This window comes from Bombus pyrosoma, linkage group LG9 (genome assembly GCF_014825855.1).
Source record: "Bombus pyrosoma isolate SC7728 linkage group LG9, ASM1482585v1, whole genome shotgun sequence".
Taxonomy (NCBI): domain Eukaryota; kingdom Metazoa; phylum Arthropoda; class Insecta; order Hymenoptera; family Apidae; genus Bombus; species Bombus pyrosoma.
In genome coordinates this window covers 5,973,594-6,000,920 of record NC_057778.1, presented here as the reverse complement: position 1 = coordinate 6,000,920, position 27,327 = coordinate 5,973,594, and the positions used below count along the sequence as shown (strand labels likewise).

The window sequence follows — 27,327 nt, the reverse complement described above, 5'->3', positions numbered from 1 at the left end:
AAAACGAGTTTCTTTGTATAATTATTTGCTTAAATAATTGTGAGCATTTTGTGCCTTGATTCGATGTAAAGACAATAAAACAGAACGCTATGCTAAAACCGGGAACAATATATTCATTACTCTTGAATAAGATATAATGAACATAGTAAAGTAAAAATTCATATCTCTTTGCTACAAATCGACTATCTAACAGATACTGAATTTCTCTATAGTTGGATAGCAATGCATCAAATATGTATAAAACGCAATTATACAAGATGCTATGATAACACTACACATTCGAACAATAGAATTCTGATAATGTAAAAGAAACAAATCTAACCAGTGTTTAAAAAGACAGTGATCCAAAATGTATTTATTGAACGCATAACGATATAGCTTAAGTGATAAGTATATCCAATACTAGTATCTACAAACTGTGCTTCGCCTTTCCAACAATGAATGACAATAATAAACTAATAATTGAAGAGAATGGTCAGCGCCCTTCTATGGAATTAATAAATTATTTAAACTATTTAATTAAAAAGTTATACACCAATAGAAAAGTAAATTAAATACTCAATATGTCTATGTATCCACTGATTGTAAATATCACGGCGTGAATCCTATGATCTATTTATCAAATTGGACGGAACAACTTGCAGTAAGAAGCTTTTCAAGTAACACCTCTGATTCAATTCACAAATGATAAATCCTAGTAAACAAACTTTTTTTCCTAACAATAATTGACAAATTAATGCTCCAACCTGATGGATATTTATTAGTGAGTAAAAGAAAACAGTATGATAAATTTTTATAAAGTATTAATTAAATGGAACACAAACTCCATTATCATAATTGATTAGATCAAAAGGTAGAAATATTTCTATAGAAATAGATATATTGCGAAAAAATTTCATCTATAAGTCAAAACGAAAAATTAGACTGAATTGTCTAATTGGAGTAGTAGCGACTGGAATGAATTTTTGGAAATTTTCAAATTTTCATTATATTTATATTATTACATAAAATATCATATTATAATATGTTTATTGATTTAAGAGAAGCTTTAAACCTTTACCGACTGCTATGGATTATCGATATTCCGTATAAAACAAAACATGTTGAATATTCGATATTTTTCAAGAATATTCGACATTTTTCACGAATATTCGTGCACGATTATGCTCCAAACGTTATCTCCACACGTCCGTCCTTCGACGTCGATATTCATATTTTCTATATCTGTCGAGCTTACGTGGCACAAAACAAACGAATATTCATGTACCTTGATTCGCATTAATTTATCGACTGCAGTCAGAACAATATTCGCTATTCGGCACGAATATCGAATAATGTAACGACATTTGCGTGTTTTAACGAGAGTATTGGATATTCGAATGCTATTTCACATCACGGAGCTGTCTCTCCCTATTTCCTAGCGTAAAAAGATTAACTGTGTCTATTGAATGATATATACCATAATCCGAAAGTTTAGAATAATTCCATAATAGTATAAAATTAGAATTTGAATAATTCAGCGACTTTACTTTGAAGAAATTTATTATTATTCAAAATTTCAGACTGCAATTAAAATATAAGGACTTTTAGCATAAAATATGAGAAATTGTTTCGCAATCTTTAGATTAAAAACTTAAAGATTAATACAGTCAAGAAAAGAGATTGAATATTGTGAGTTTTGGAAATTAAAATAATAATTCTAAACTGTTGGCTAATGATATGATACCTACTGAAATTGATTAATTGATTGAATGGGTGTTGGAATGAAAATTTTTGTTTTACTTTAGTTAATTAACGAACCTAAGTAAAAGTTAAAAATTTAGAAGAGTTTAAACAGAAACATGCTTGCATCTTATAATCTTTCAATTGATTTTCATGACACTCGAATGTTTTATAAGAGGAATACCAAATTATTTTGCCCATTAGATGCTTTAAATGATACGCTGCTGTATTTATCAATTTTTATAGCAGAATATTTTTAGGATCGAAGAATTGCATTACGAAACAATCCGCGCGAGATTCCATTGTTGCTTACATAATCTACATGCTATGATATCATCAATTTAGAAGCTACGTGATATATTAATTATATAAGCACGGAAAAATTTTCAGAATTTTATAAAATGCATAAACGTGATTCAAAATTATCCGAAAGTATGTATTATATTCTACACATTGTAAAAGTAAAAATACTTCTAAAACTTTCTATTCAACTATTTATTATAATCTTCAAATATTTCGATTAAATAATCGACCTTGTGATTTCTAATTTTATTTGATAACTAAGTTTATGAATCAATGATTGACTTACCAGCCAGCTATGCCATTGGGTTGTATCTCCTGCAAGAAAATACCCAGCTCTCCTTTATCCTTACTGCGAAGACCAACCACACTGAATCCCAGACTGGTTCCCTCTGGTTTATACAACTTGAAGAAAAAATTATTGTGCTTAATACCTCTGAATGTTTAATAAACGTTATAACAATATATATTTTACAAACCTGCACAGTAAATACTTGACGACCTCTTGCTGCAGCTTCAATAACCTTCTTGAACTCCTTAGCGTATGTTGTTGTTGTTATTGGAGGCATTCCCATAACCTCTGACGCAAGACTTGGGCTTGTGACCTATAATAAAGTGAAAATTTAATACTAAGTACAAAAGGAATTTAAAAATACATTTTAAGAATATTTTGAAAAAAATTTTACCTGCGCACTAGTATCTTCGCTGCTGCTATGCACCAATGGAGCAACTGGAACCCTTTGATCTTCTAGTTCACTGCTATCCTGATATAGATCTTGATATACATTTGATCCAAGCGGTTGCACTGGCGTACTAGGAACAGAAAGTTCCAGTTGTCCACTAATGTTAATATCAAAATCGCCAGGAATAATAGATGGATGCTGCCCCAGTTGAGTGTTTAATTCGATTAATGAGTCTTGAATTGTCACTATGCTGCGGAATACCGGATCTTCCAAAAGAGAAATTAAGGATTTTATATCTTGAGTCGTATGCATTTGTAGTTTGGGGTCATTGCAATCCTCCAACCTTTCTTGAACATGCTCCAATAAATGAAGAGCTGTAGATATATCTAAAAAAGTTGGAGCAAAAAATACAAATTAGTATTATAAAAACTGATGTAACCTAATAGATATTGTTCTTAAAAGTAATATATAAATTTATAACACTTTTCTATCAAAAAATAAAGATGCTTCACTAATTTTAATGCATTAAATTTATATTGACCTGCACTTAGAGACATTTTGTTTTTGGTAGATTTGCTTCAGCTAAATGTGTATAAAAAGTCTTGTGAATCCCCCTGGAAAAAGAATATGTTATAAATACATGTATATATTGCTATTATTATACTTTATATATTATATATCGTATGTTTTTAATTTAGCGAAATGAAATTGTTAAAATATATCTTAACCTCTATAACAGGCAGGAATTAAAGAGCAATAAGTAAAATCTATAATTTTTTTTATACAATTTTATCATTAAAATATCATTAAGAAGTTCTACAACACTGTATTAACTGTCGTTAACTTTAGCTGTACTATGAATTTATCGTAAATCAATACGTGGTCACATAACTACTTCAAATATTAATAAAACTACAACTTCTCTTACCTAAATTTCTTCGAAAAATTGAAGTAGAAGGCAAACAGATCGCGAGTCGATGATTCTCAAGAAATTTCACGGTCACGCACGAGAATTACAATCGATTTCTTGAAATATCACAGGAAACGTTTAATTGCATTTTGTTATCAGCTGACTATGCCAAACTATCGAATGCTTGACAGTTCTTGGATGGGGAAAGAGAATATAGATTGACTCCACCAATGAAATCCAATCAAACATTACTATCGCAAAATGCGGGAAATTTAAATATTTATTGGTGAATCTCTTAGTGAGATATTTTACTCATGTGATATATAGCTAATAAAATAATTGTTTCTTTAAATTTGTACTATATGATGATATAATATTAATAATAGAAATATAAAAATATTAAATTTCTATTAAATAAACAAAATTTAACAGTCGAATTGCAAAATACATCAATAAGATAGGAACATCATTGAACAAAGTATTCGAGGGGAGTAAAACGTTAAAAACTGAATGAAAATGCAAAAAATTAATATGCACAACTTTGAGAAAAATTCTAATAGTAAAAAAACAATATCCTTCCTCTTATTTCGTGCATCAGAAATGACAGAATCATTTGTACGTTTGAGTATTAAAGAACTTCAATTGCGTTTTGGAAAAACCGCGATAGATTATATTCACACATAACGATATCGTTATACATTATCTATTCTGAGTTCTCTACATAAAATAACGCTTTAACTGCGACTTAATTAAAATCTACAACAGAGATTTACTTCAACCCATCTTAGCCGTCAAGGTTTAATTTAATTAGTCTTAATTCTATGGCAAATAATTAATCTATACAAAACACTGTAAATACTACAACCAGCAATATCTCAAAAGAATCTTTTTCCATTCACTAGCGACCAACAAAATCAATTAAAATTACCACGATCACCCCAAACCGATCTTGAAAAGGAAAACAAATTACTTTCTTTGTGCTCCAGAAATTTAAATAAAAATGAAATCTGCCTAAAAATAGCCAAGCAATAAAGAACAAACGAGTCGACAGATCACGAAGACCTGTGCCAGCTCGTTGTTCATTCTAGTTGACCTCAGGTGGAAATCTCTAATCCATGATTCCGCTACGAGCGACCGGCCGATCGTCCATCGGCACAATCAACCCGGCGCAGCATTGCGTCGATCTACTGCATCGATTCTCAAACGACGAACACCACCAGTCCCTAGGGGGTCGTCCACAAAATTTAAACACCTCTATAAACACGTGAATTTCAAACTTAATGCCTAAGAGAGAATCATAAACTTTCTCCTCCAATAAAAGACAAAATAATTGTCCATCCCCTAAAATCTATCTTGTAACTCGTAGAGAAAGTTCTTAACTGAAGACGAACGTAGAATCAGAGGTGTTATTTCGTACGATGAGGACGCGTTGAAGCTTGAGAACCCACGGTCGTGGTGTTTACACGCACGTCGAACGTTTTCCCGGATGGCCCCACGGAAACCGGACACAATGGAGTTGCTTCCGGTGAGCACAAGGCCAGAAATCGGACGTGGGGATCCCACCGCGCCTGTGTACCACCGGTATATGTTATCTCTCCTCCGCGTTCTGCCCCCTATGGCTCGTCTATCCGAGAATCATTCATCGAAACAATTCTTCCAGCACCGTCACTTCCCCTCCCGACCCCCCGATCGGTCAGGTGTTATCCATTATTTCCACGGTTTGCATCGATTTTGACCGTCAGTTTGATTACAGGTGCCATTCGCGTTGGATGGACGGTTCTAGTGCACCTTACCGCGTTTTGGCGTTTTGAAGTTGCTCGTAGATTAGAGACGGTGTGGAGTCTCTGGAGAAGAGGAGGAAATCTCGCGCGACTTGGTTTGCTCTCGAAGTGGACAGACACGTGAACAATTTGTTGTTATTTAAGGTAAGTATAGTTGTTACGATTTAATCGAGAGTCGCGAATTACTTCGGTTTGAAGAAGAGGGAAATAGTTAGGTTTATTAGATTTATCGAGATCCGAAGCTTGTACGTAGTTTCATAGTATTTTTGAACTGAAGGGAGTTTTAGTTGGAAAATTGGAGCTAATATTTTAGTTAAAAAAGTAGATTCGATAATGTTTACTACGTAAACTTCGTATTCGTACTTAGGTTTTTGCAACTTTTTTGGACTGGGAAACGAGAATATTTTGTTAAAAAGTTGGAGTTAACATTTTAGTTAGGAGGAGAGATTCGGCGACGTTTATTGGATTTTTAAATGTAAAAATTTTATTCCTATGGAACTTCCGTCCCCAATTTTTAGAAAAGAGGAACGAAACAATTTTATCTAAAAAGTTCAATTTTGTCATATAAAGAAATTAATTTTTCTCGTATTAGAAAGAAAAGAGTATTCTACATATATTGCAACTTTGACATAATCCGGATTAATTAACGTGTACGAAAGATTGTTATTGAGGTTCGTATACAAAAGATTTCCACAAAATTTCTGCTTACATCAAACAGTTAAATTAAAACAATTACCACACAAAGACTAACTGAATAATACATATAACAAGACTAACAAAGATAAATTATAATATCCTGCATCCTACGTATACTAATATCACATAATTGAAGAATATGAAAATTGTTTGAAGCGCGCAACAATGCTATCCACGTATCATCTATTATCCAAGAGATTGCGATAAAATCTTGATTTAGCAGTTCATAGCAACGTTCCTTTAAAAATGTGTAATTCTAAGATGCAACAGTCTTTTATTTTTTAAAAAGTATACATTCATGTAGAATTTTGTACTGAATTAGTGTCTTCTTTATATGATATTTTAATGTCTTACTAATTTATCAAACTTCTAATACATTCCATTTAAAACATGTATCTTATGTAGCGAGAAAGCCACGTACGTTTGTTAAAACAGGAACACAACTGGACGAAATTCAATGATGGTAATAATCACGATACACTAATTCAACGTAGTATTATAATATTATTATTATAATTAAACAATATAATTGATGATTCGAATGACCCGTATCTATAATTTTCTCTCGTCGACCGTAACGTTAATTACTAGACAAGCATCCATCCTCTTTGGACAGAGAACTATAATTATGGAGGCGATAAACCATGACATAATTAATAAGCACCGTTTCTCCGCAATACGTGCGCAAAGTTTGCATCTAATGGACAAGCACGTGTATCACAATTGACAATTTGCAAATTAAGTCCTTTATAAAAGATAGGAATTGTAATAACATAACTTTGATTAAACAGTATCAATCGATTATAACAATATTGCACGTTATTGAGGATATATCAAATCATTCTTTGCTCCATTATTTTACATAGGATAAGTGTTGGCTGTTTCATGAATAATTCTCAAGGCATCATCCCTTAAAATTAGACTCAACTTTTTGAAGTCTCCGTTACGTTTTTGCTTGCTGTATATAGACAAACAAAATTTCTTAAAAATCCTTAATATGAATAATATTGAAGTTAAATAAATATAAACTATCCCAATTAATTTTCAATAATATAAATAAATATTAATAATGTATTGTGTGTAAATACATATACATGTGTATACTCAAAAATACAATAATAATTCATATTTCTACTAATATAATTAACCATAAATAAGAACTTGAAAGCTAAATAAATTGCAGAGGCTACTGAAAACATCCAAATACCATTTCCCATCCAAGAAACCCTACAATATTCAAACTCCCCAGCGACCGAACATTATTTTCTAATACGGTATCTCCCTTACGGTTTGCATGTAAATTTAATTTCTGCGACACGTGCCACTCTAAGTTTCTTATCATATACAAAAGCACTCTTTCATTTTTTAACATCGGTACGATATGACAAAAGCGAATCGCTGAATTTCTCATGAAACATATTAATGTAAAAGATCCTGATCTCATGAGAAAGTAACTTCGTAACATGGGTCGTGATAAAGAAGACGCGTTTCAGTCTAGTGGACGGTTTCGATATATTCAAAGTGCGTAGAGACAGTGGAAGGTTTTTATGGAATTCCTGAGCTGCACTCACCCTGAACACATCCACATGCTCGCACCTTCGTCAACCTTTTCTCTGACGATTCGCGTGCACGTACACGCGGCGAAGGACCAGCACACGCCCGTAAACCCAACGAACCGTGCTTCCAACTTTCAAGCATTACATTATTAGTTGCTCAGTATCTTTTCCATTACTCTCATCCATGAATTATTTCTGAAAATTGTAAAAAATATAAGAAAGCAAAGATGTACAAAATGTTGTATTTTGAACTCGTATTCACGAGGATATAAATTTGCATAAAAATCGACGATTTAGTTACATGAAACTTTTAAGGTCTGCCTACAAGCTTTAGAAACGAAAATCTTCTAGCTTATATTCCAGAATATTTTTAACTGGCATGATTTCAGAATTTCGTCACTGTGATGACTACTTGATACCAAACTCTGGTACCTAAAAATGAAGAAAACCAACATATCCAGTCTACTGCAATCCATCTCTGTTCTAGCTACCCTGAGAGTGGTCGTTAACGGTAAGTTGCAACCCTCTAGCTCAATTATTCAATTACTGTTTAAAACAATCGTCTTATAAAAATTGAAAGGAAAGAATTCTAAAGATACCTCTTTCAAGTTCATTTATAAATTCTTCTATTAAACTAATAGAAGAGTTTCAGATAGAAAAGACACGTGAAAGGGAAAAATGTCATAAGACGAAAAATTTAATGCGCGCAACTGGTGTGGCCTAAAAAACATGTCGTTTGCACATCTCTGGCTCATACTCTAAAATTAATGACGGAACGCGGCGTAAAAGAATGATGTCACTTGCTCGGTTGCGAAATTGCGTTTCGTCCCATTGTACCGCCATACGTACCACTTATGACACGAGAAAAAAAGATATACGTGAATGATAAAATCATATCGTTCTGACGGTCGTCGCTCGCTCGCAAAGGAAGTAACCTGATTTTTACCAGGCGAACAGGAAATAATAATATCTATTTACGAGAAAATAGCGACAAATAAAAGGAAAGAGTATAAAAAATGCCAGTCATTGAATGCATTCGTGAGCGAACGATAACGAAAGAATCGGTGTGCTGTGTTTTCAGGGCAAACAACGTGTAATGGCGGCTTGGGTCGAGTCGTTTACGAGAGACTTCCGGACCAACAGCTTCAGGGCTTCGACGACGATGTGGTATAAAACGTTTCGCGAAATATTTACCTATCTCTCTGGCTTGCGTGGTCGGTTTTCAAATATTCAGTCGACCTCCAGGAAACTGTTCTGAAATCTTAAAACCTGATTCTCTGATAATAGAATGTTAAATCTGATGAGAATTGGAAGATTTGAGATTAGGGGGCTGATTTACTGTAACAGTGGAAAGTATAATCTGCACATGAAATGGTTTTATCAAGAAATTAATTGAAGTAGATCTTTTATTATAATTTTTTAATAATCGATATATTATTCAATAATTAAATATAGGCAAAATTTCTTGCTACTAAATATGAAACTCGTTCGAGAGAGCTCCAAACGAATCAATTAGAAAAAATATTTTTCTGAGAAGGAAGATTTAAGATTTCATATTCACCCCAGGAAGAAAATATGCTTACATTTCTAAACCAATGTTTTCCTAAAAAAGATTGTTTTAAAGCTATATTTTTATAAAAGCAGTAATATGAATATTAAAGAAATTTGTATATTAATAAGATTAATATTTTAATAATATTCTAATTTTAATCTCGCTAATTTATCATAGGTACGAGACTCTGCACCACCTTTTAGAGTCTTGGAAAAATGTCAGGAATTATGTCTACGAGATAGAACGGCGACGAACAATTTAGTTCGCGCTTGCACGAGCTTCGATTTCCAACCTGGCAGCAGAATAGCTTCTTTCAGCGGGGCTGCAGAATATGAAGAAAGCACTTGCTATTTAACGAGGGAACAGGCGCAGCCAGAAGGAATTGGAAATCTAATGCTGGTGCCAAACAGCGTCCATTTCACGGAAGTTTGTCTTGGCTGTGGGTGTATTTCAGTATTTTCCCAATAACGCTCAAACATATCAGAAAAATTCTTTAAATTTTTATGCTTTCTTTTCTCCTGTCATACGTATCCTATAATTCATAAAGTATTAACCATTCTGCAATAATTTCTCAAATAATTTCTGAAAATAATCCCTAGAAAAGGAATTAGTATAAAGATATTCTAATTATTTTAAGAATAATATTCTGTATTTCAAGGATAAACTCACTGTTTGTTTCTAGTTTCTGTATTTTAAAAAATTACTTTTGCGTACTCTTTATCTGGTGATTAAGAGTTTCAATGGTTATATTCTTCTGTGAAGCCGATAGGATCGAAAGAGAATGTCCAAATCGGCGTTACGTGTTCGAGAGACATCCCAGGAAGAAACTAAAACTACCACTGACAGATATCAAGGAAGTTAGCGCGGCGAATAGAACAGACTGCGAGGATAGGTATTATAGAATTCTTAAAAAATGCAGATTAGAGTAGATTTCTAATTGCAAATATCTCATGGATACAAATTTTCCGGGATATTTTGAAGATGTTTGAACGAGTTCAGTTTCATTTGTCGATCCGCTACTTATGACACTGCTTTAAGAAGCTGCGCTCTGAGCCGTTTCACCAGAAGAACGCATCCTGAATTATTGGAAGACGATCCAAATTCCGATTACCTGGAAAACACTTGTCTCAACGGTACTTATTACCAATTTTCTCTCAAAATTTAACGAATAGTAACGAATTATATTTTTAATATCGATTTCTCAAATTAATAATCCCATAGAAAAATATTTAAATTACCCAAATATTGAATTACCTGTGTTAGAACTAAATTTTAGAATTTTTAGAAACTAAGCTTTTATAGTTTATTATTTACTGACTGAACGAATTGAAATTTGTTGATTCAACAGCGGAACGTCGTTGCGATGGATTAGCTGTGTTCGTCAAAGAAGAAAACAAGCGTCTTCGAGGGCCATTCGAAGTCGACATCTACACGAATCTTACCCTAGACGAGTGTCAAGCCCTTTGTTTGAGAGCTGAGAAATATTTCTGTCGAAGTGTCGAATTCGACGAGCAAACACGACAATGCATTATTTCAGAAGAAGATTCTGTCTCTCAGAAGGACGATATCGGTATAAGTAGCAGCCCCAGCCATCATTTTTACGATTTGGTTTGTTTAGACAATCGTAAGTATATTATACCTACTGTCAGTAACTTCATCTACTATGTATCGCTGATTTTTCACAAAACTATCAATTTCTTAATTATCTTCACAGCAGAAGATAACTACACTATCGTTAGAAATTTAAGAAATCGTCCATTCTACGTAATTCCAGATTAATTATTATTTAGAATATTCTTTCTTAAACTAGTATTAATTGATTTCTGGTTGTGATATTATCCAAATATCCAAATTGTTGAAACCACTGATTAATAATTCATTACGTCATTAAAAAGTATACGTTGTTAAAAAATTAGATATTAATGATTATTCATGTTTGAAACGAAGAACTTTCTTAAAAGATGAAGGTATCTGACTTCTTCGAAATCGTAAGTGCCAGATAACAGTGAAACGATCAATTGGTACTTTACAATATTTTATCAATACCCACTTACGAAGCGTAGATCCGTCCATAGCACGCGGTTCCGAATACCCGGACAGCAGCTCCACGTCGCACCTTTTTTCCGATGGACGACGACCAGATACAGCGTTCCAGCGTTATCGAAACTCTCGTTTGAGCGGTGAATTTCACTCTGAGATAACAGGTCGTAGCCTGAGCGAATGCCTTGACGAGTGTCTTCGACAGACCAGTTTCCAATGCAGGAGCGCCGTGTATTCTGAACATTATCATACCTGTCGATTGAGTCGATTCAATCAACGTGACGGACACAGGATCATCTACGATGCAGACTACGATTATTACGAGAATCTTATGCGTGAGTGACGAATATCTTAAAGGTGTATAGACATATTGCTTATAATCGAATCGATGAAATCGAAAACAACATTGTTTTAAGAAAATCTTAAAGCAATTGATGTTGGGTTGGCTCTCAGTATCGAACTACTTCCTCGTTTTCGTGCTTTCAAACGTTCGTGAACTTTCCAAGATTTGAAATAGGAAATTAAACCGGGTGTGATCCTTTTATAATGCTACAAATCATAATGTGAATTATTATTTCGATCTCTTTTGAATAATTCTAGAAATAAAAGTCTAAAAAACTTATTAGATTTATTTATATACCTGTGTTAAAATGTCAACTATTATATAAACAGACCAATATTTGGATGGGGACCGGGATAATCCAGGCTACAGACCAGACCCCCTAGGACAAGATACCAATTTCGGCCGACCTTCTCTGGGAAGACCTGGTAAACTAACAACAACTTCGATAATCTATCACTGTAAACTCAATCCCCTTTTTTCATATTTCTTACATATTACAAATATCAAAGTCTAAAATTAGATCACCTTAGCATCTCCCAAATTTACCAAAATTACCACCAAGCATACAACAAATATGCTTCTTGAAACAAGTAAATTTCAAATTTCCACACAGGTTATCCAGAGGACTACGACAAAGGGTACAGCAGCAGCGTGAAACCAGATCGGTATCCAGATCGTTACCCAGACCGCCACACAGATCGCTATCCAGATCGATATCCAGATCGGTATCCAGAACGTTACCCTGACCGATATCCGGATCGATATCCCGAAAAATATCCTGATAAATATCCAGATCGTTACCCCGATAAATATCCAGACCGTTACCCCGATAAATACCCGGACCGTTACCCCGATAAATTCCCAGACCGTTACCCCGATAAATATCCAGACCGTTACCCCGATAAATATCCAGAACGTTACCCTGACAAATACCCCGACAAATATCCAGATCGTTATCCTGATCGTTATCCAGCTGATAAATATCCCGAAAGGTATCCTTTGAATGGACAATATCCAATTGGGGCAGCAGGGGATACCTTTCCTGATCCTATAGATCGATATCCAATCAGTGATCGATTTCCAACGAGCGATCGTTACCCTGTTAGTGATCGTTATCCAATGGTAGATCGATATCCATCTTCGGATAGGTACCCAATATCTGATCGATTTCCAAGCAGAGGTGGTGATCGCCGTCCTACTCATCCTGATAGATATCCTATTCCAGACACTGGAATAGACAGATATCCAACAAGTGGTAGTAGATACCCTACTGGAATTGGTAATCGATACCCAATATCTCCAGGTCGCTATCCTAGCGATAGCGATCGGTATCCCAATAGTATAGATCGTTATCCTATTCCCGAGGATCCTCTGGATCGGTATCCATCCGGTTTGGCAGGTGGCAGACCTCACGTCGATCGGTATCCTATCAGTGAAAGGTATCCCGAGAAGGATCTCTATCCTAATCGGTAAGTTGAAAAGGAAGATATTGATGAACTTCTAAAAATAAATAATTAAAAAATATTTAATTAATTAATTAATAATTAAAAATAATTTCATTAAAAAATATTTAAGCAACAACAGTCTTTCTCGGTTTGACATTTCGAGTAGAATGAAAATTTGTGTTTCCTTCTCCAAATGATACTATGTAATTGCTACGAAAAGTATATACGCAACACTGACATACTAATTAATTAGGTCTAAGTAATTAAACGTTGATCCCGACAAAAAAACGTAGCATGTAAAAATAAGGATACGTACAAATACTTTCTGTAGCAACTGTAAGTTGATAACCAAATGGAAATTGATCAACTCATTAACTTAACTAATACATCACTGATTTAATTAAAGATGTTGCATATCAAGAAACATTACAAACATTACAAATGATTTATTATTCGTATATTATATACTCCCCCTTACCATTTATAATATTAAACCACTCTCAGAAACCTACATTCAAATAATCAAATTTAATTTACCAAATGTGCAGCTGGACAAATTGTAAAGCACAAATTAAGAAAAAAAAAAAGGAAAAATAAATAAATAATGATATTTTTCCTCCATTCTCAGATTCCCACCATCGTCGCATGGAGGAGGATACCCCGTGGACGACATCTACGGTCCTCAAGCTCATCCAGACCGGAACCACTATGGCGTAGGAGGACCCAGTCGTCCCTTAGGCTATGGTGGTTATAACAACGACGGCGCAATAATCGGTGGCGGTTACATAGGCGAAGGTGGAGTGTACAATTCGCGACCTTTCGGTACCAGCGGTGGCCCAATTATCGGTCGACCGCCTCTGGTATCCAGATGCGACGAACAAGACAATTTCCGACAAGTAGGACCTCATACTAGGGTCCGTAAGCCATTCGTCAGACGATATACGACAGCTTCCTCGTTGGCTCAATGTGAAAGAGAATGCGCCGACGCTAGAGACTTCGTGTGCAGATCATTCAATTATCGTCCCTACGCCGCACCCTATGGAGCAGAACGGGACAACTGCGAGTTGAGTGATCGTGACTCCAGGGACATGGACATGGGCAATCCCGTGTACTATGACACTGGCTCCGATTACGACTTTTATGAAAGGAATAACGGCAGACAGGGAGCTGATGCAGAGTGTCTCGACGGTAAGCGTCGTAGGAGACCTTGGACGTCATCTACATGGGTCACATGGAGAAACCTTTACGCTGCCGGTCCATATTACAACCGTTACTGATGCAAATTTCAATTATTGTATTAGACATTGTCATCTGGACTGAGTTTAGTAAAATAAACCGTCTGATTTTCCGAAATCTTTTTTTTTACTTTTTGTTTGGTCACATCCGATGATGTCGATTATTCCTCTGGTTTCTAACGATGTGGAAGGGTGTTGGATTTTGTTTGTTATTTGACTGGCTGAAAATCATAGTGGTGTAGGTCGGTCCGTTGTTATTTTTCATAAAACGATATTTTACGTTTATCATCGTAAGAAATTCATTATATATCTCCAAGTTAAGAGAATGTATCTATGACAGAGAGTTCAGTTATAATTTAGTCGAAGGGATGATACTTGTAAGAACCGAAACATTTGACTAAATTTAAATTCTAAAAATCTTGACTCACGTCGTTGTGATTTTCAGTCCACCATTTACTCTTCTGTTTGGTTTGGGTATTTACGATTTGTTAAATGAAAGTTAATAGAGAGCAAGTAAATTGTGTTTCTGGTCATTCTAGTGAGTCAAGTGTGTAGCGAAGACGGAATGGAATTTACTTTAAGGACACCGGAAGGATTCATTGGTCGGATTTACACTTACGGCTATTACGATCGCTGCTTCTTCCGCGGAAACGGGGGAACCGTAAATGTTCTTCGAATCAGTGGTCCCCAGGGTTACCCCGAATGTGGCACTCAAAGAGTAAGAAAATTACTTTGTCGCTGCTCGAGAATACCACAGGATTTTTGAAAGCACGTTAAATATTAATTCAGAAGAAACTAAACGATTTTTCAAAAATTTTCTTTTTGACCGAGATCTGGAACTGATCTATTTCAAGATCCTTCGTTAAAGAGCTAAACTTAAAATTTTAAGATGAGATCTAAGGCTAAAATTTAAAAAAGATCTAGTAAATTCATCATCAAAATTTGCCGTACGATAGTCCTCTGTATAAAAGCTTCTTAATTAAAATAATTTAGCTTTATTAAAATAATTTAATAACAATGATATTTTTAACGAATGTTTCATATAAAATTGATTCACAATTAGTGATTACATTCGACAAACGATTACAGTACGGCGACACGATGACAAACATCGTCGTGGTACAGTTCTCGGACTACGTGCAAACAGGAAGGGACAAACGCTTCAATCTCACCTGTCTATTTCGAGGCCCTGGCGAAGCTGTCGTCACATCCGGCTACATCGGTGCCGGGTATGCCAGGTCATATCGATTGAGAGACCGTGCCTTGCACCCGGTACACTTAATTAAACAGTCCGATCCGTCATCGAGTATAGAATGCAGAATATGTTGCATTCGCTTAAACATGGATCCTGGTGCAAGCACACTCGATAAATTTATTTTAATATCATTCGAGTTCCATCGTCGAAAATCTCCTGATTCTATGATTCTAAATCTTGAATATACCTCGTAGAAAGTTGCAAAGAGACACTTGTTGATCTGTTTCACTTGAAATGGATAAAACTGATAATTTAAAGGAAGATTATTAATGTCAGTGAGCTGACAATTAATTTTGAATAAGGAAGAAAAACAATTTTTTTTGTCTTCATGTGAAACGAGATATTAAAGTGTCTTTTATGTTTCTTATATTTAAAAAAATCAATATGTACTTTTATTTCGATTATGCTAATAAAATTCGCATTTATGTTGTGTAGATCAGGGTCTCCGATTCCGATCGAGTACCTTCCAGCAGAAAATACCCTAAGTTCTCGAGTACGTTTACTGATCCTGTATCAAGGCAGACCTACGACGACAATAGCTGTTGGCGACCCACTCACTTTTAGGCTGGAAGCTCAGGATGGGTATGTGACACGAACATTATTCATCTAAAAAGAACTGTAATTTATGTTGTAATATTTTGTTAATGTTTTTTATAGGTACAATTATGTAACTGATATCTTTGCTACCAACGTCATAGCAAGAGACCCTTACTCTGGAAGAAGCGTTCAGCTCATAGACAGATACGGGTAAACGTTGTATTCATTATTACAATTTTTATTTATTAATGAGTAAGGTGTGATCTGAAAATTCAACATAGCTTTATTCTTTTCATACTTTTTGAAATAATCAAATAGTTTTTAATAAGTGTTTTAATAAAACGGTAGTAATTAAGATAAAATTGAATCTTTGTTACTAAAATAACGAAGAAAGATATTCTACCTTTGTATCCAGCGTAAGAAAAGAGCTTGATCGGCCTAGTAACAACAGGAGCAATCAACGTAATGGATCTTTGTTGTTCACTTCTACAGGGTGCTTTCGGTTTTAATGGACAAACGACAAAAATACTATACATATAAAGCATTCAAGATAAAATCATTATGATTTGTGAAATTAGAGATACACAATATTTTTATTTCTTTATAGATTTCACAGATTTATGCATTACAATCTATATTTGTACTTTATCGATTTTTAATATTCGTTTCAATATTTCTCTAGCTTATCATCTAATTTATTAAATTAAATTCTTCAGCTTTCCTAATCTGTATGGAACATGTACATCAAATATCTGATTCATTTAAATCTACCTGGTTCACGTAATTCACTTATACCATCTAATCTACCTAATTTACATAATACATTAGTCCTGATTTTTAAGCTAAAATTACCTGATCGTCCAACCTATTTACCTGATCTACTTAACCCACATATACTCAAATTTTTCTATGATGTTTTTCGAAATGAAATTTTTCAAAAGTATGATTTTATAGACTATAAACGCTAGTACAAAAATAAAAATCTTTTACTGTCGTCAAGTGAGAATCGTAGTAGCGAATGGGTAGAGTAGCTGATCACTGGTATACGTATGTCAGAGTTAATCCACCTGAGGAACTTAATTAATTTATTTATTATCTATACTCGTCAGTACTTCGATCAATATCCCAAACAATATAGAAACAAAAAATTTCTATAAAATAAATTTTTCTACAATACCAATGTAATCTGTTGAAAACAGCTGTCCGGTGGACAATTACGTATTCCCTGGCTTGGATCGTTTGAGAGATGGTGACAGCCTCGAAGCACGTTTCAACGCTTTCAAGATTCCCGAGTCTAATTTTTTGGTGTTTGAAGCAACCGTACGAACATGTCGAGACGGTTGTCAGCCAGCTTACTGTTCCGGTGGTACCGGAAGGAGCGAGCCATCCTTTGGAAGGCGCAGGAGAGACGTGCCGGCGAATGATACGATCGTAGAAGAAAATGAAATAAGCACGATAACGGAAAGTAATGTAAACGATACATCCCCCATGTTGAATTTGACGGTGGTTGAAGACAGCAACGACGCAGAAGAAGAGGAGGAAGAGGAACACGTGAGAGAAATGATCGAGGTAGACCTGAAAAGAATGAAATTTATTAGTACAGGATCTATAATTTTTGTATTACTGTGCTATCAGTATTCTTTAACTTTTTTTGTTTAAATTGATCTTGTTTAAATTTCTATTAATAACTAAATGAACTAAATTTTATTTTTTTAAGCTTCCATATGTATAACCGGATACTTCGAGTTCGATCACAATCACGATTTAATCTTCGCATAAACTAAATTATAAACATTCTTTAAATTTTGAGACAATTCATTGAGACAATCACGAAGCAAGCGAACAAAATCATTCATGAATTTATTAATGAATTAATTGAACCGAATCTTATTCTCTAATCTTGCCACTTAATTAAATTTCACTCAAATCGTGACTTGATTGTCATATGAATTAAACATTTCATTATTCATGAATTAAACATTAATCATTTTATAAACTTCGATACGTACAACTTGATACCACATTAAATTTTGATAAAAATTATTGAAAGCTTCAAAAATACGTATGCTTTCTCTCTTCTTTTTACATTGGAAAACAGATTATCGCATTTAGTGAACAGAAGTGTCTTCAAGGCAAGCTAAAATGTTACGTCTGATCGAGTTACAGGTTTTGGACTCGAGGATGGATATCGACGAGGAGACTATGGTCGAGAGACAAACTACCATTATGGAGAATGTCTGCATAACTCCCAACGAGTATTATGGACTTGTGACAGCAGTTGCGGTGCTCGTAGTACTCCTGGCATCCGTGGTTTTGTTATCCATGTTAATTTACAGGTATATTATCGAGTTTGTATTGATTCAGATACATGTTTAATTAGCATGTTTACAAAAGCAAATCGATTCGCGTACATTGTTTCAGAAAATACGCTTACGCAGTGATTACGAAGAACCGCAGAGTCGACAAAGCGTGTAATCGAAGCAGTCATTCGGACGACGCTTATAGCAGTCGTGCAAATAACTTCTCTTTCTTGAGAACTGGTCTTCAGAAACCCTTTCAGTCTACGTACGTAATTTATCTGGCGTTTATTTGCTAATTAGTTTCAATCTCATACAGTTCTTGAGAATATCTTGTTTCAACTAGAATAAAATTTAGAACTATATTAAATTAAAAATTCGTCTAGGTTTTCAAGCTCGTGCAATATTTTCTGTTGCATTATCTTATTGCTAGATATAAATAGATTATACTAAATCCTTGCGATAATATTGGAAGCGTTAATAAATTCAAGAATAATGCAGATAAGAAAATATTACATACAAACGTGGAATAAAAAAAAATATACAGAAATGAATAAACACAACAGTTGACCTATAAAATATTGATTAATGGTATGCAGTATAATTAAAGTATAAACAATTTTCAGAAATAGAATTTTTAAAGACCATCGTCTGTCAGACGGAATTGAAACAGCAGTACAATATATCATTCTAAAAATTCGTCTCTAAAATTACATCCATACGTTCCACTGCAGCTTGTATAACTAAGAATCATTCGAAAATACATACGGACGTCATGTTTGACGAATGGCTTAATGCTTTTAACGCTTTTAACTTTGACTCTTGATTTATTCTCGGATTTATTACCTGAAGTTGGTGTACCATATGTTGGATGTACAGGTCAATCTCCAGATCGATGAGTAACGTGATCGGTCAACGCGTGAGCTCGTCATCGACCGCTCTGGAGGGTGCTGTAGGACTATCATCCAGCAGAAGAACCGGCTTCGACCCGAGCGAGCCGATCTACACCGATCCATCACTGTTCGAAGTTGCTCGTTGCTCGTCGCCAAAACCTACCCTTGATGATAACTTTCATCTCATGTGAAGATCAGATTTCGTTAAATCTTCCTTCTCGAAACACGTATACTTATCGTTAGTCCAACACTCAAGACTCGAAAACAGAAAAATAAAAACACATGGACAGGTTTTTAATATACGATGATCGGAGAAATATATCTTTGATATAACATTTTAAAATTATTTGTATTAAAATTGCATGATTTACTAATAGAGTTTGATCTCAATGATATTACAATTGAACAATACATGCTATATAACGTTTCAATAATTTCGTTTCTAAACGATTCATAGGCGTCGTTGGTTTTGTCTTAGAAACACCTTCTAGATTTCTCTTTATTTTAATATTTCTTCTTCTTCCTCTTTTCTGTTTTTTTTCGTAACTTCAAACACAGCTAGTCAAATTCACTGACCACTGCCAGCTGCGACTGCCATGTCGATAAACTGACATATATACTTTCACTGGTTTAGTAGAAGTGTGAACAGTTTATCAAGAATATTATTTAAACTATTCTTTCATAGAGACACGTACTATGAATATGTATCGACTTGTTAGTTTCCTGAAGAACGCGGTATCTATTTGTAACTATGTAGTAGTATTTCCTTTAAAAGTTAGGTAAAAGAATTTATCTTGGAATAAAAATATATTTAGTTAGCAGTCATAAAAAATGTCTAAAATGCAATTTCTACAACCTGTTACGAAATAAAGCGCCAACTTCTTTATCGAGAGGTTAAAATTTAAGATCACCTTTTATTTAATTGTAAAAATTTGTAGAACTGTAATCATCTTAACAACAGGACGATGTTCTGGTAATTTTACTGCTATTTCCAATCTATGCATTCAGTTTTAAGTTAGAACGATATAAAATGGGAATATTTATATTAATTATACGAAACAAATTATAAAATAATCGATAGCAAGGATTGAGAAGACTCCTTGTTCGCATTTGAAAATTATTATTAGCGAATCATAAGTAACTAAAATTACGAGCATTTATTTATTACGATTTCAATTGTAGTTAGAAAGAAATTGCTATTAATAAACAGATATTACAGATATCGAATATCGTTCGTTTATATTTAATCTAATGGTATCTCTCCCTTTTCTTTTGATCACCGTGAAAAAAGAAGTGAACAAAGCCATCGCACGAAGCGTACGTAAGTATATTCATTTTATTCTCTCGAGTCAATCTTCCTTTATCCTATCGAGCTTATACGTAAAAAGAAGCATCCTTAGCCTCGCCTCTTCTTTACGATAGTGAGCCTCTTCTAATTTAATTCTGGCCTCCTCTTTCAACATGGCAGCGATATCAACTTTCATCTGTGCCTCCGATAAAGCCAATACGTGCAGTTCTTCCTCTTTGTGAAGGGATCTCTTCGTCCTTCGAGGCTGCTCGTGAACAATCGAAGGAGAGATGAACGTTTGAGTTGCGTTCGATTTGAAAATTATTCGGTTTTTCTCCGGTAGTTCGTCTTTGTCTAATTTCTCCACCATGAGTGAGTCCAAATCCTTTTTGGATTTGTCGAAACAGTCGGTTACTGAACCGTGCGATAAGGAATTCGAATCGATTTTACTCTTGACAGAATCTGAGGTAATAAAGGGAATGTTGAATGACATTCTTATGTCTTTTAAATAAATAGATAAATCAATAGATCACATAGATATAAATGTAGAAATTGTAAAGTAAAGAACAAATGAGGTCTTTGAACATTTTTCCTTTCCATTATTCATAAATAAAGGATGAATTGCAGAATGCAAAAATCAAGGCAGTGATTTTTACAGAAAAGAAATCAATAACGAAAGATAAAAGGAGATAAAATGAAAAGGAAGAAGGAATAACCTGAATCTTTATAATTATTTTCCTCTTTCGAGAATTGTTTTGACGGCTTTATAGTACAGACAGTTTGCAACGTAAACGGTTCAGACTCTTTTGGCTCAAACACGACATTTGGCGGCAAACCTACGGTTCCGGTAGGAATAGGAACTTCTGCCATGGAATTCCTATTTTCCCAACTTTTCGACCGTGTGTGATCCTTAGATATGTGACAAAAGCTTCTCGAAATACCACTGAAAAAATCGATATAAAGGTGTGTCATTCCATAAATTTATACAAATTTCGTTAGTTATATTTCCAATAATATTTGATAAGAAATCGAGATAAATAAAAGTTTATAAACTAGTAAGAAACTAACTTATATACTGAAAAAGTTATATTACGTAAAAACTCTGAACTGAAAAATAAAAAATCTGAGAAGGATAAGAACGATAATGATAAGTGAAACAGCCTAATCATTTGATTATACAATATTCGTATATTCCCGCGTTTTTACATATTTATAGGCCAACATGAATGAAAGGTAGATGATATCGTGAAAATATTGTATTTACCGTAATTTCTTCTCTTCACGATTCCGTTTGCATGCTTTCATATTTTCCCAGCAGCGTCTCAACTGTACAGCCGAACGTATCGCTTGAGGGCCTACCATCGAGTTGTATTCGTTGGCCAGTTGAGACCATGCTGATTTTCGTTTATACATCGATATCGGATCGGACCTCTTATCCTCGATATCTTCGTACTTATTTATCAAGGTTATCAAAATTTCTCGTTCCTCGAAGCTATAAGTTTTCCGAGTACTTTTCAACGACGAAGAAGCCATTTTAGCACAGAAAAAACGCTCAACTATCACGGCGGTCTTCCACTGTTTATTCCTTACCACCAACGCGACTAAACGGCGGACTTGTATAAACTCCTTACACGATCTCACGCAACATAACTAAAAAACAAAATTCCAAAATAATATATTATTACAATGGATTTTGCATTCGATTGCATTATATCTATTCTAACCCTTCTTATGGCTATCCATTTTATCTTAATAAAACGTCCAATAGTACTTACAAAAAGAAGAGTTTCATATTCTCCAAGAAGTATCACGCTATTTACTATAAATAATTGTATACTTCAGCTCAAGTACTTAATTAATGCAACTCAAGTGTTAAAATCGTAGTCTATCATATCTGTAAAACGTTTCACTTAACGCGATGCGTTTGATGTTAACGGAAAATCTGGCGCCAGAAGAAATATCATAAAATATAGTTCATGAACATTCCAAGCAGTTGGCGCCAGAGGGAAGTCGTTTTAATGACAGTGCGTTCAAAATACAAACATGTACAGGATATCGCGAACTTGCGGGAGACAGTAGATACAGTGACAGAGTGTGGTATTTATAGTAATTGTTATAAAATGAAACGGCATGTTCCACCTGATGCAATACCTTAGCGGGCTCATTTTGCTTCTTCTCTCGATACCGCTGAGCAATGGTGTTGATTACACGTATGAAATCGACTGCAGTAACCTACGAATGGGACAATATATCTGTCCTCATCCCGATTATGATTTCATAGATCCGAAAACGCAACAACCCAAAGGTTGCACGAAGGAAAATAAAGCCAAAGGTAGATAAATTTTATTGCGTTTTTCTTCTTATTGCTCTGAAAAGGAAGGAAAGTTCGACATAACCTATATGTCAGATGTACTCCAAGTTTGAAAACGTGCATTCTGTAGTTAATCATTTAAAATTTTTCTTTGTTTTCTTCGTTCATAGATAGATAAATTTATTACCTTTTCTAATTTTGCGGACATGAAAGTTTAAATTATATATTCATTGTTTTGTTCTCAGTGTTATGTCTGGCTGCGGATGGCCTCATTTGTACAGAAACAAAAAATAATACATTCAAGAAAGATATTCCTTGTAAATGGACGTAAGTATATATAATATTGCTTGTTTACTATATTAATGTTTCAAATAGAATTTACTAATATTTGTAATATTGAAAATGTGTTAATAAACATGATACTGAAGATTATATTTAATATTTAATGTAAAAACATATATAAACAATAAATAAAGTTGCTTTTTATATTTATATTTACAGAAACGGATATTCATTCGAGACATCGTTGTTACTCTCTATATTTCTTGGAATGTTTGGGGCAGATAGATTTTATCTTGGATATCCAGCATTGGGCTTTCTTAAGTTAAGTACTTTGGGATTCCTCTTTCTTGGCCAATTTGCTGATATAATACTTATTGCAACACAAATTGTGGGACCTGCGGATGGTTCGCATTATGTGATACCATATTATGGTGCAGGAATTCATATTGTGACAAGTAATAACTTTACATACAGAGTGCCACAATACGAATGTTGAATGATTTTTTCTCATACAGAAGATAACGATTGATCAGTCTAAAAGTTCTACAGCCCATGCTTCAATCACAAACAACGATATATAATACATACAATCCTAGAATCGAGTCCTATATCAGCATACAGGGAAAAAAATTACTGTGTATGCTATTTTAATGAACAAACAGAAGATAATTGTTTTGTAGATATGTATTTCAACGAAACATTGTATATACAGATTTGTTACTGACTTATTACCTATTGCCAGTATGTTCGTGTAATAAATATTTGTTTTTATCTGTAAGTGTTCCTTTCTTCCTCTATTAAATACTTCTAAGTTTACGAGCATTGCATTCTTTTATATTCGTCGTTATTGTTATCATCTTGAATATCAGAAGGATTAATGCTTACCTAATTTACGAAACGTGCCTACCGACGTAATTTAATCACAGTTAATTAAGCAAACTTGTGTGAAGAACAACGTGTAAACTTGATCACGCACTTGTATATTGTGTAAAATGACGTTCCCGATAATTGCAATTATCGCAGCTTAATTATCAGCCAGCACGTTTTTGATATAAAAGTGCTGAAACACGTTACCTTGATGGACAGACAACTTTCGGCATCGAGTGTAAAAAGTATTCTCACTGATCAAATAAGTAAAAAAACCTTCACACCGATTAATGTGACTATCGAATATGAAGAGTTTTATTCTAGTTTTACTATTCCAATTTGTGACTCTAATCGTAGTTAGCCAACCAGTGAGCAGATTAGATGTAAGTCTTGCATTACTTTATTATTATAATTCCGCGTATTCTGACATTAGATAGGACAGGATTTACAAACTGCTTCTTTTTTACTTTTTCGGAGTAATATAAAATAAATTTTATATACTTTTGCAATAATAAATTTAACATAATTCTTTTAATTAAATATAATTATTTTTATTAAACAAATTAAATATTTAACAAATATAGACTGTTTCGTTTAACTTAGATATTTAAACAGCTTTCTCTCAAAATTTTCACAATTTTTTATTCAAAAAATGTCAATGACGTCACGATTTAAAGAAAACAGATTTCATAATTATAAAATTCATCTCTTTTTAATCAAACTATGTAAAAATTACTTCCGTCATTGTAAAATCGCAGATCGTCAGTTTAATTATATTTTAGATACACAATCTCATAAATGAACTTCTAATTATCTACAGGACGTTGATGCCACAGATATCACAAATTACGAGGCACACAGATATCCCAGGACTTTAAAATCTAAGCATCCACCATGCAGGATCAACCAATATTTCGACGTAGACAAAGGCATCTGTATGGGTGTAATCGGTGGCGGAAAAGCGCTTTATGTAAATAACAAAAAATCTTGCGGGTCGAATGTATTAAAACCACACTGCACAAATCCAAGATACTACTACATTTGCAGACAGAACAAAACCATTTTGGCCCAGTGTCCCCAAAACAGACATTTCGAAAGCCATCTACAAAAATGTATCTTGGTACCTCGTGAGAAGCATATTTCTGCTACCAACGGACAAAATTCCGATTTTGATTCTGTTCAACATCTCGAATGCCTAAAAACCGGGTCATTTCCGGTTCCAGATAACTGTGGTTTGTTTTATACTTGCTCGATGCATGGTAATAAAATAAATCAAAATTTCTACACGTGTCCAAAAAATATGGCTTATGACACAGAAACTGAAATGTGTAAGCCATCCAGTACTTGTCGTGAACCAGAATCATTACCCTCGTGTAGAAATCATCCATGGGATGGAAAGAAAGAAAATATGACATTAAAGGAAGCTGATAAATTTCCGATAAAGGGAAGATCGGAAACTTGTGAAACGATATTTACGAATGAAGAAGACACTACGACTAATTCAACGTCTGAGAATAATGATGAAATTATGTCAATAACTACTTCTTACACCAAACCATTCGTATCTGAACTCACGCGATCAGGTGACAGTAACGATATTGTAACGACGACGGAACGTGCTTTAGAAAAGTCACGTTTTACAAACACTGGAGATTTCGCGATACCTATAACTGCCACGTATTCAACAATGGCAGTAGAGAACACGTATCCGACTGAATTTAATTTGCCCATCGAAGTAAATGGGAATAAAGAATTAGGATCCACGACTGTAGCAGGACCATTTGAAAATGGTCATACGAGAATTATAACGGATGATCCTGAGGAGCAATCACCTGATGACCAAGATAGAACTGCACCAACAATTTTAGATGATCCATCAATGTTAGAAAACACAGAGAAAGAAAATATACCTGGTTCTCAGAATCCTAGATTCGGGAAACAATATAGTACTACAGAAGAATTCAACAAAGAGCCAATGTCTGGAATCAGAAACATCGACACTGAACCAATAACTTCAGCCGATCCTACAAGCATCAGAAGTAACGAACCGATTACAAACCTAGATTCAAACAAACCGCCCTTGGAAATTCCTATTAATGATCCTACATTACAAAACCAACATAGTACAACAAAAGAATTTAACGAAGAATCATTCAATGGAGCAGAAAACACTCTACCAATAATTACAGAGGATGTTACAGCTCCTAGTCGACCAGAGGAACAACCAATTGCAGAAATAATTCCAACTGAATCACCCGTACAAATACCTATTGAAGAACCTAATTTAGAAAATCAACATAGTATACAAGAAGAATCCAGCGAAAAACCAATTACTAAAAATGAAAGCATGAACATTGCGCCAACAATTTCAGAAGATCCTACAACCCTTAATAATGTAGAAGCCAAAGAAGAACCGGCTACAGCAATAATTCCACTTGAACCACCCGTGCAAATTCCTATTTCTCAAGATCCTAATTTGGCAGATCAATATAAAGCACCAAAAAATTTGAACGAAGAATCAACTACTGAAACTGAAAACATTAACACTGAAGAAATAATTGTAGGTGATCCAACAACTCTTATTAATACAGAACCGGAAGAAGAGCCGGTAACAAAAGTAGTTTTAAACGAATTACCGGTTGTAAATCCCACTACTGGAAACCCTCAATTATCGATTCCTGAAATTAAAAATATTAACAGTGAACCGACAATTCTACCTGATTCAACAACCTTTATCAATACAGAACCTCAAGAGGAACCGCCAACAAAAGTAATTTCAGACGAATCACCAGTTGGAATTCCTTCTAATGAAAATTCTGCATTACCTGTTACTGAAACTCAAAATATTAACACTGAGCCAACAATTTTAACTGATTCAACAACCCTTATTAATACGGAACCGGAAGAGGATCCAGCAAAAGAAGTAGTTCTAAATGAATCGCCGGTTGTAATTCCAACTACTGAAAATTCTGCATTACCTGTTACTGAAACTGAAAATATTAACACTGAGCCAACAATTTTAACTGATTCAACAACCCTTATCAATACAGAACCGGAAGAGGAACCGGCAACAAAAGTAATTTCAGACGAATCACCAGTTGGAATTCCTTCTAATGAAAATTCTGCATTACCTATTACTGAAACTGAAAATATTAACACTGAGCCAACAATTTTAAATGATTCAACAACCCTTATCAACACAGAACCGGAAGAGGAACCGGCAACAAAAGTAATTTCAGACGAATCACCAGTTGGAATTCCTTCTAATGAAAATTCTGCATTACCTGTTACTGAAACTCAAAATATTAACACTGAGCCAACAATTTTAAATGAT

The 27,327-nt window shown here is 34.3% G+C and overlaps 5 protein-coding genes across 9 annotated transcripts in view; 3 read left to right on the top strand and 2 right to left on the bottom strand.

Annotated features, from left to right (window-relative positions):
* LOC122570821 overlaps window positions 1-3,794 on the bottom strand; it is a 165,648-nt gene extending 161,854 nt beyond the window's left edge. Inside the window, exons 1-5 of the mRNA XM_043733678.1 lie at window positions 3,634-3,794; window positions 3,247-3,319; window positions 2,709-3,091; window positions 2,502-2,627; window positions 2,312-2,427 (exon numbers count right to left, since the gene is read on the bottom strand). Of these exons, the coding sequence (XP_043589613.1) occupies window positions 2,312-2,427; window positions 2,502-2,627; window positions 2,709-3,091; window positions 3,247-3,262 (641 nt within the window). The 5' untranslated portion in view covers window positions 3,263-3,319; window positions 3,634-3,794. The remainder of the gene's footprint in view (window positions 1-2,311; window positions 2,428-2,501; window positions 2,628-2,708; window positions 3,092-3,246; window positions 3,320-3,633) is intronic.
* A 1,506-nt stretch (window positions 3,795-5,300) lies between these two features.
* Window positions 5,301-19,440, top strand: LOC122570536. 4 transcript variants are annotated; one of them, XM_043732958.1, is made up of 19 exons: window positions 5,301-5,540; window positions 8,038-8,159; window positions 8,730-8,815; window positions 9,378-9,639; window positions 9,963-10,092; window positions 10,182-10,333; window positions 10,549-10,824; window positions 11,276-11,575; window positions 11,913-12,008; window positions 12,197-13,052; window positions 13,657-14,216; window positions 14,803-14,981; window positions 15,353-15,492; window positions 15,954-16,100; window positions 16,176-16,265; window positions 17,255-17,624; window positions 18,222-18,391; window positions 18,477-18,620; window positions 19,232-19,440. In XM_043732958.1, exons 2-19 carry the CDS (start codon window positions 8,087-8,089, stop codon window positions 19,434-19,436), a joined length of 4,236 nt encoding a protein of 1,411 aa, XP_043588893.1. In that variant the 5' UTR covers window positions 5,301-5,540; window positions 8,038-8,086; the 3' UTR covers window positions 19,437-19,440. The 4 variants fall into 4 exon arrangements, with proteins under 4 accessions (XP_043588893.1, XP_043588892.1, XP_043588891.1 ...); XM_043732957.1 differs by having other exon boundaries at window positions 15,353-15,501; XM_043732956.1 differs by having other exon boundaries at window positions 11,264-11,575.
* Window positions 19,441-20,576: 1,136 nt separating this feature from the next.
* Window positions 20,577-22,448, bottom strand: LOC122570538 (myb/SANT-like DNA-binding domain-containing protein 3). Its single transcript, XM_043732961.1, has 4 exons — window positions 22,309-22,448; window positions 21,798-22,183; window positions 21,250-21,476; window positions 20,577-20,995 (listed from the first exon to the last, which is right to left on the bottom strand). Exons 2-4 carry the CDS (start codon window positions 22,064-22,066, stop codon window positions 20,595-20,597), a joined length of 897 nt encoding a protein of 298 aa, XP_043588896.1. The 5' UTR covers window positions 22,067-22,183; window positions 22,309-22,448; the 3' UTR covers window positions 20,577-20,594.
* A 99-nt stretch (window positions 22,449-22,547) lies between these two features.
* On the top strand, window positions 22,548-23,904 carry LOC122570539 (TM2 domain-containing protein CG10795). The gene is made up of 3 exons (XM_043732962.1): window positions 22,548-22,865; window positions 23,090-23,171; window positions 23,346-23,904. The coding sequence occupies exons 1-3, from the start codon at window positions 22,664-22,666 to the stop codon at window positions 23,620-23,622; spliced, it is 561 nt and encodes a 186-aa protein (XP_043588897.1). The 5' UTR covers window positions 22,548-22,663; the 3' UTR covers window positions 23,623-23,904.
* A 136-nt stretch (window positions 23,905-24,040) lies between these two features.
* Window positions 24,041-27,327, top strand: part of LOC122570535 (proteoglycan 4-like) — a 6,363-nt gene continuing 3,076 nt past the window's right edge. Inside the window, exons 1-2 of one of the 2 annotated variants that reach the window (XM_043732954.1) lie at window positions 24,041-24,376; window positions 24,814-26,856. In XM_043732954.1, coding sequence (XP_043588889.1) covers window positions 24,299-24,376; window positions 24,814-26,856 — 2,121 coding nt within the window. In that variant the 5' untranslated portion in view covers window positions 24,041-24,298. Of the gene's footprint in view, window positions 24,377-24,813; window positions 27,323-27,327 lie in introns of both variants that reach the window. The other variant, XM_043732953.1, reaches the window with a different exon arrangement.

Bases quoted from the DNA above. Each gene is read 5' to 3' on its own strand.
- LOC122570538 (XM_043732961.1), bottom strand. From the start codon at position 22,066: ATGGCTTCTTCGTCGTTGAAAAGTACTCGGAAAACTTATAGCTTCGAG. The intron at 21,477-21,797 runs GTAAATACAATA...CGATTTTTTCAG, and splicing joins CGTGAAGAGAAGAAATTACG to TGGTATTTCGAGAAGCTTTT. The intron at 20,996-21,249 runs GTTATTCCTTCT...TTATTACCTCAG, and splicing joins AAATAATTATAAAGATTCAG to ATTCTGTCAAGAGTAAAATC.
- LOC122570539 (XM_043732962.1), top strand. From the start codon at position 22,664: ATGTTCCACCTGATGCAATACCTTAGCGGGCTCATTTTGCTTCTTCTC. The intron at 22,866-23,089 runs GTAGATAAATTT...TTTTGTTCTCAG, and splicing joins GAAGGAAAATAAAGCCAAAG to TGTTATGTCTGGCTGCGGAT. The intron at 23,172-23,345 runs GTAAGTATATAT...TTATATTTACAG, and splicing joins GATATTCCTTGTAAATGGAC to AAACGGATATTCATTCGAGA.
- LOC122570536 (XM_043732955.1), top strand. From the start codon at position 8,087: ATGAAGAAAACCAACATATCCAGTCTACTGCAATCCATCTCTGTTCTA. The intron at 13,053-13,656 runs GTAAGTTGAAAA...CTCCATTCTCAG, and splicing joins AAGGATCTCTATCCTAATCG to ATTCCCACCATCGTCGCATG. The intron at 15,502-15,953 runs GTCATATCGATT...TATGTTGTGTAG, and splicing joins ATCGGTGCCGGGTATGCCAG to ATCAGGGTCTCCGATTCCGA.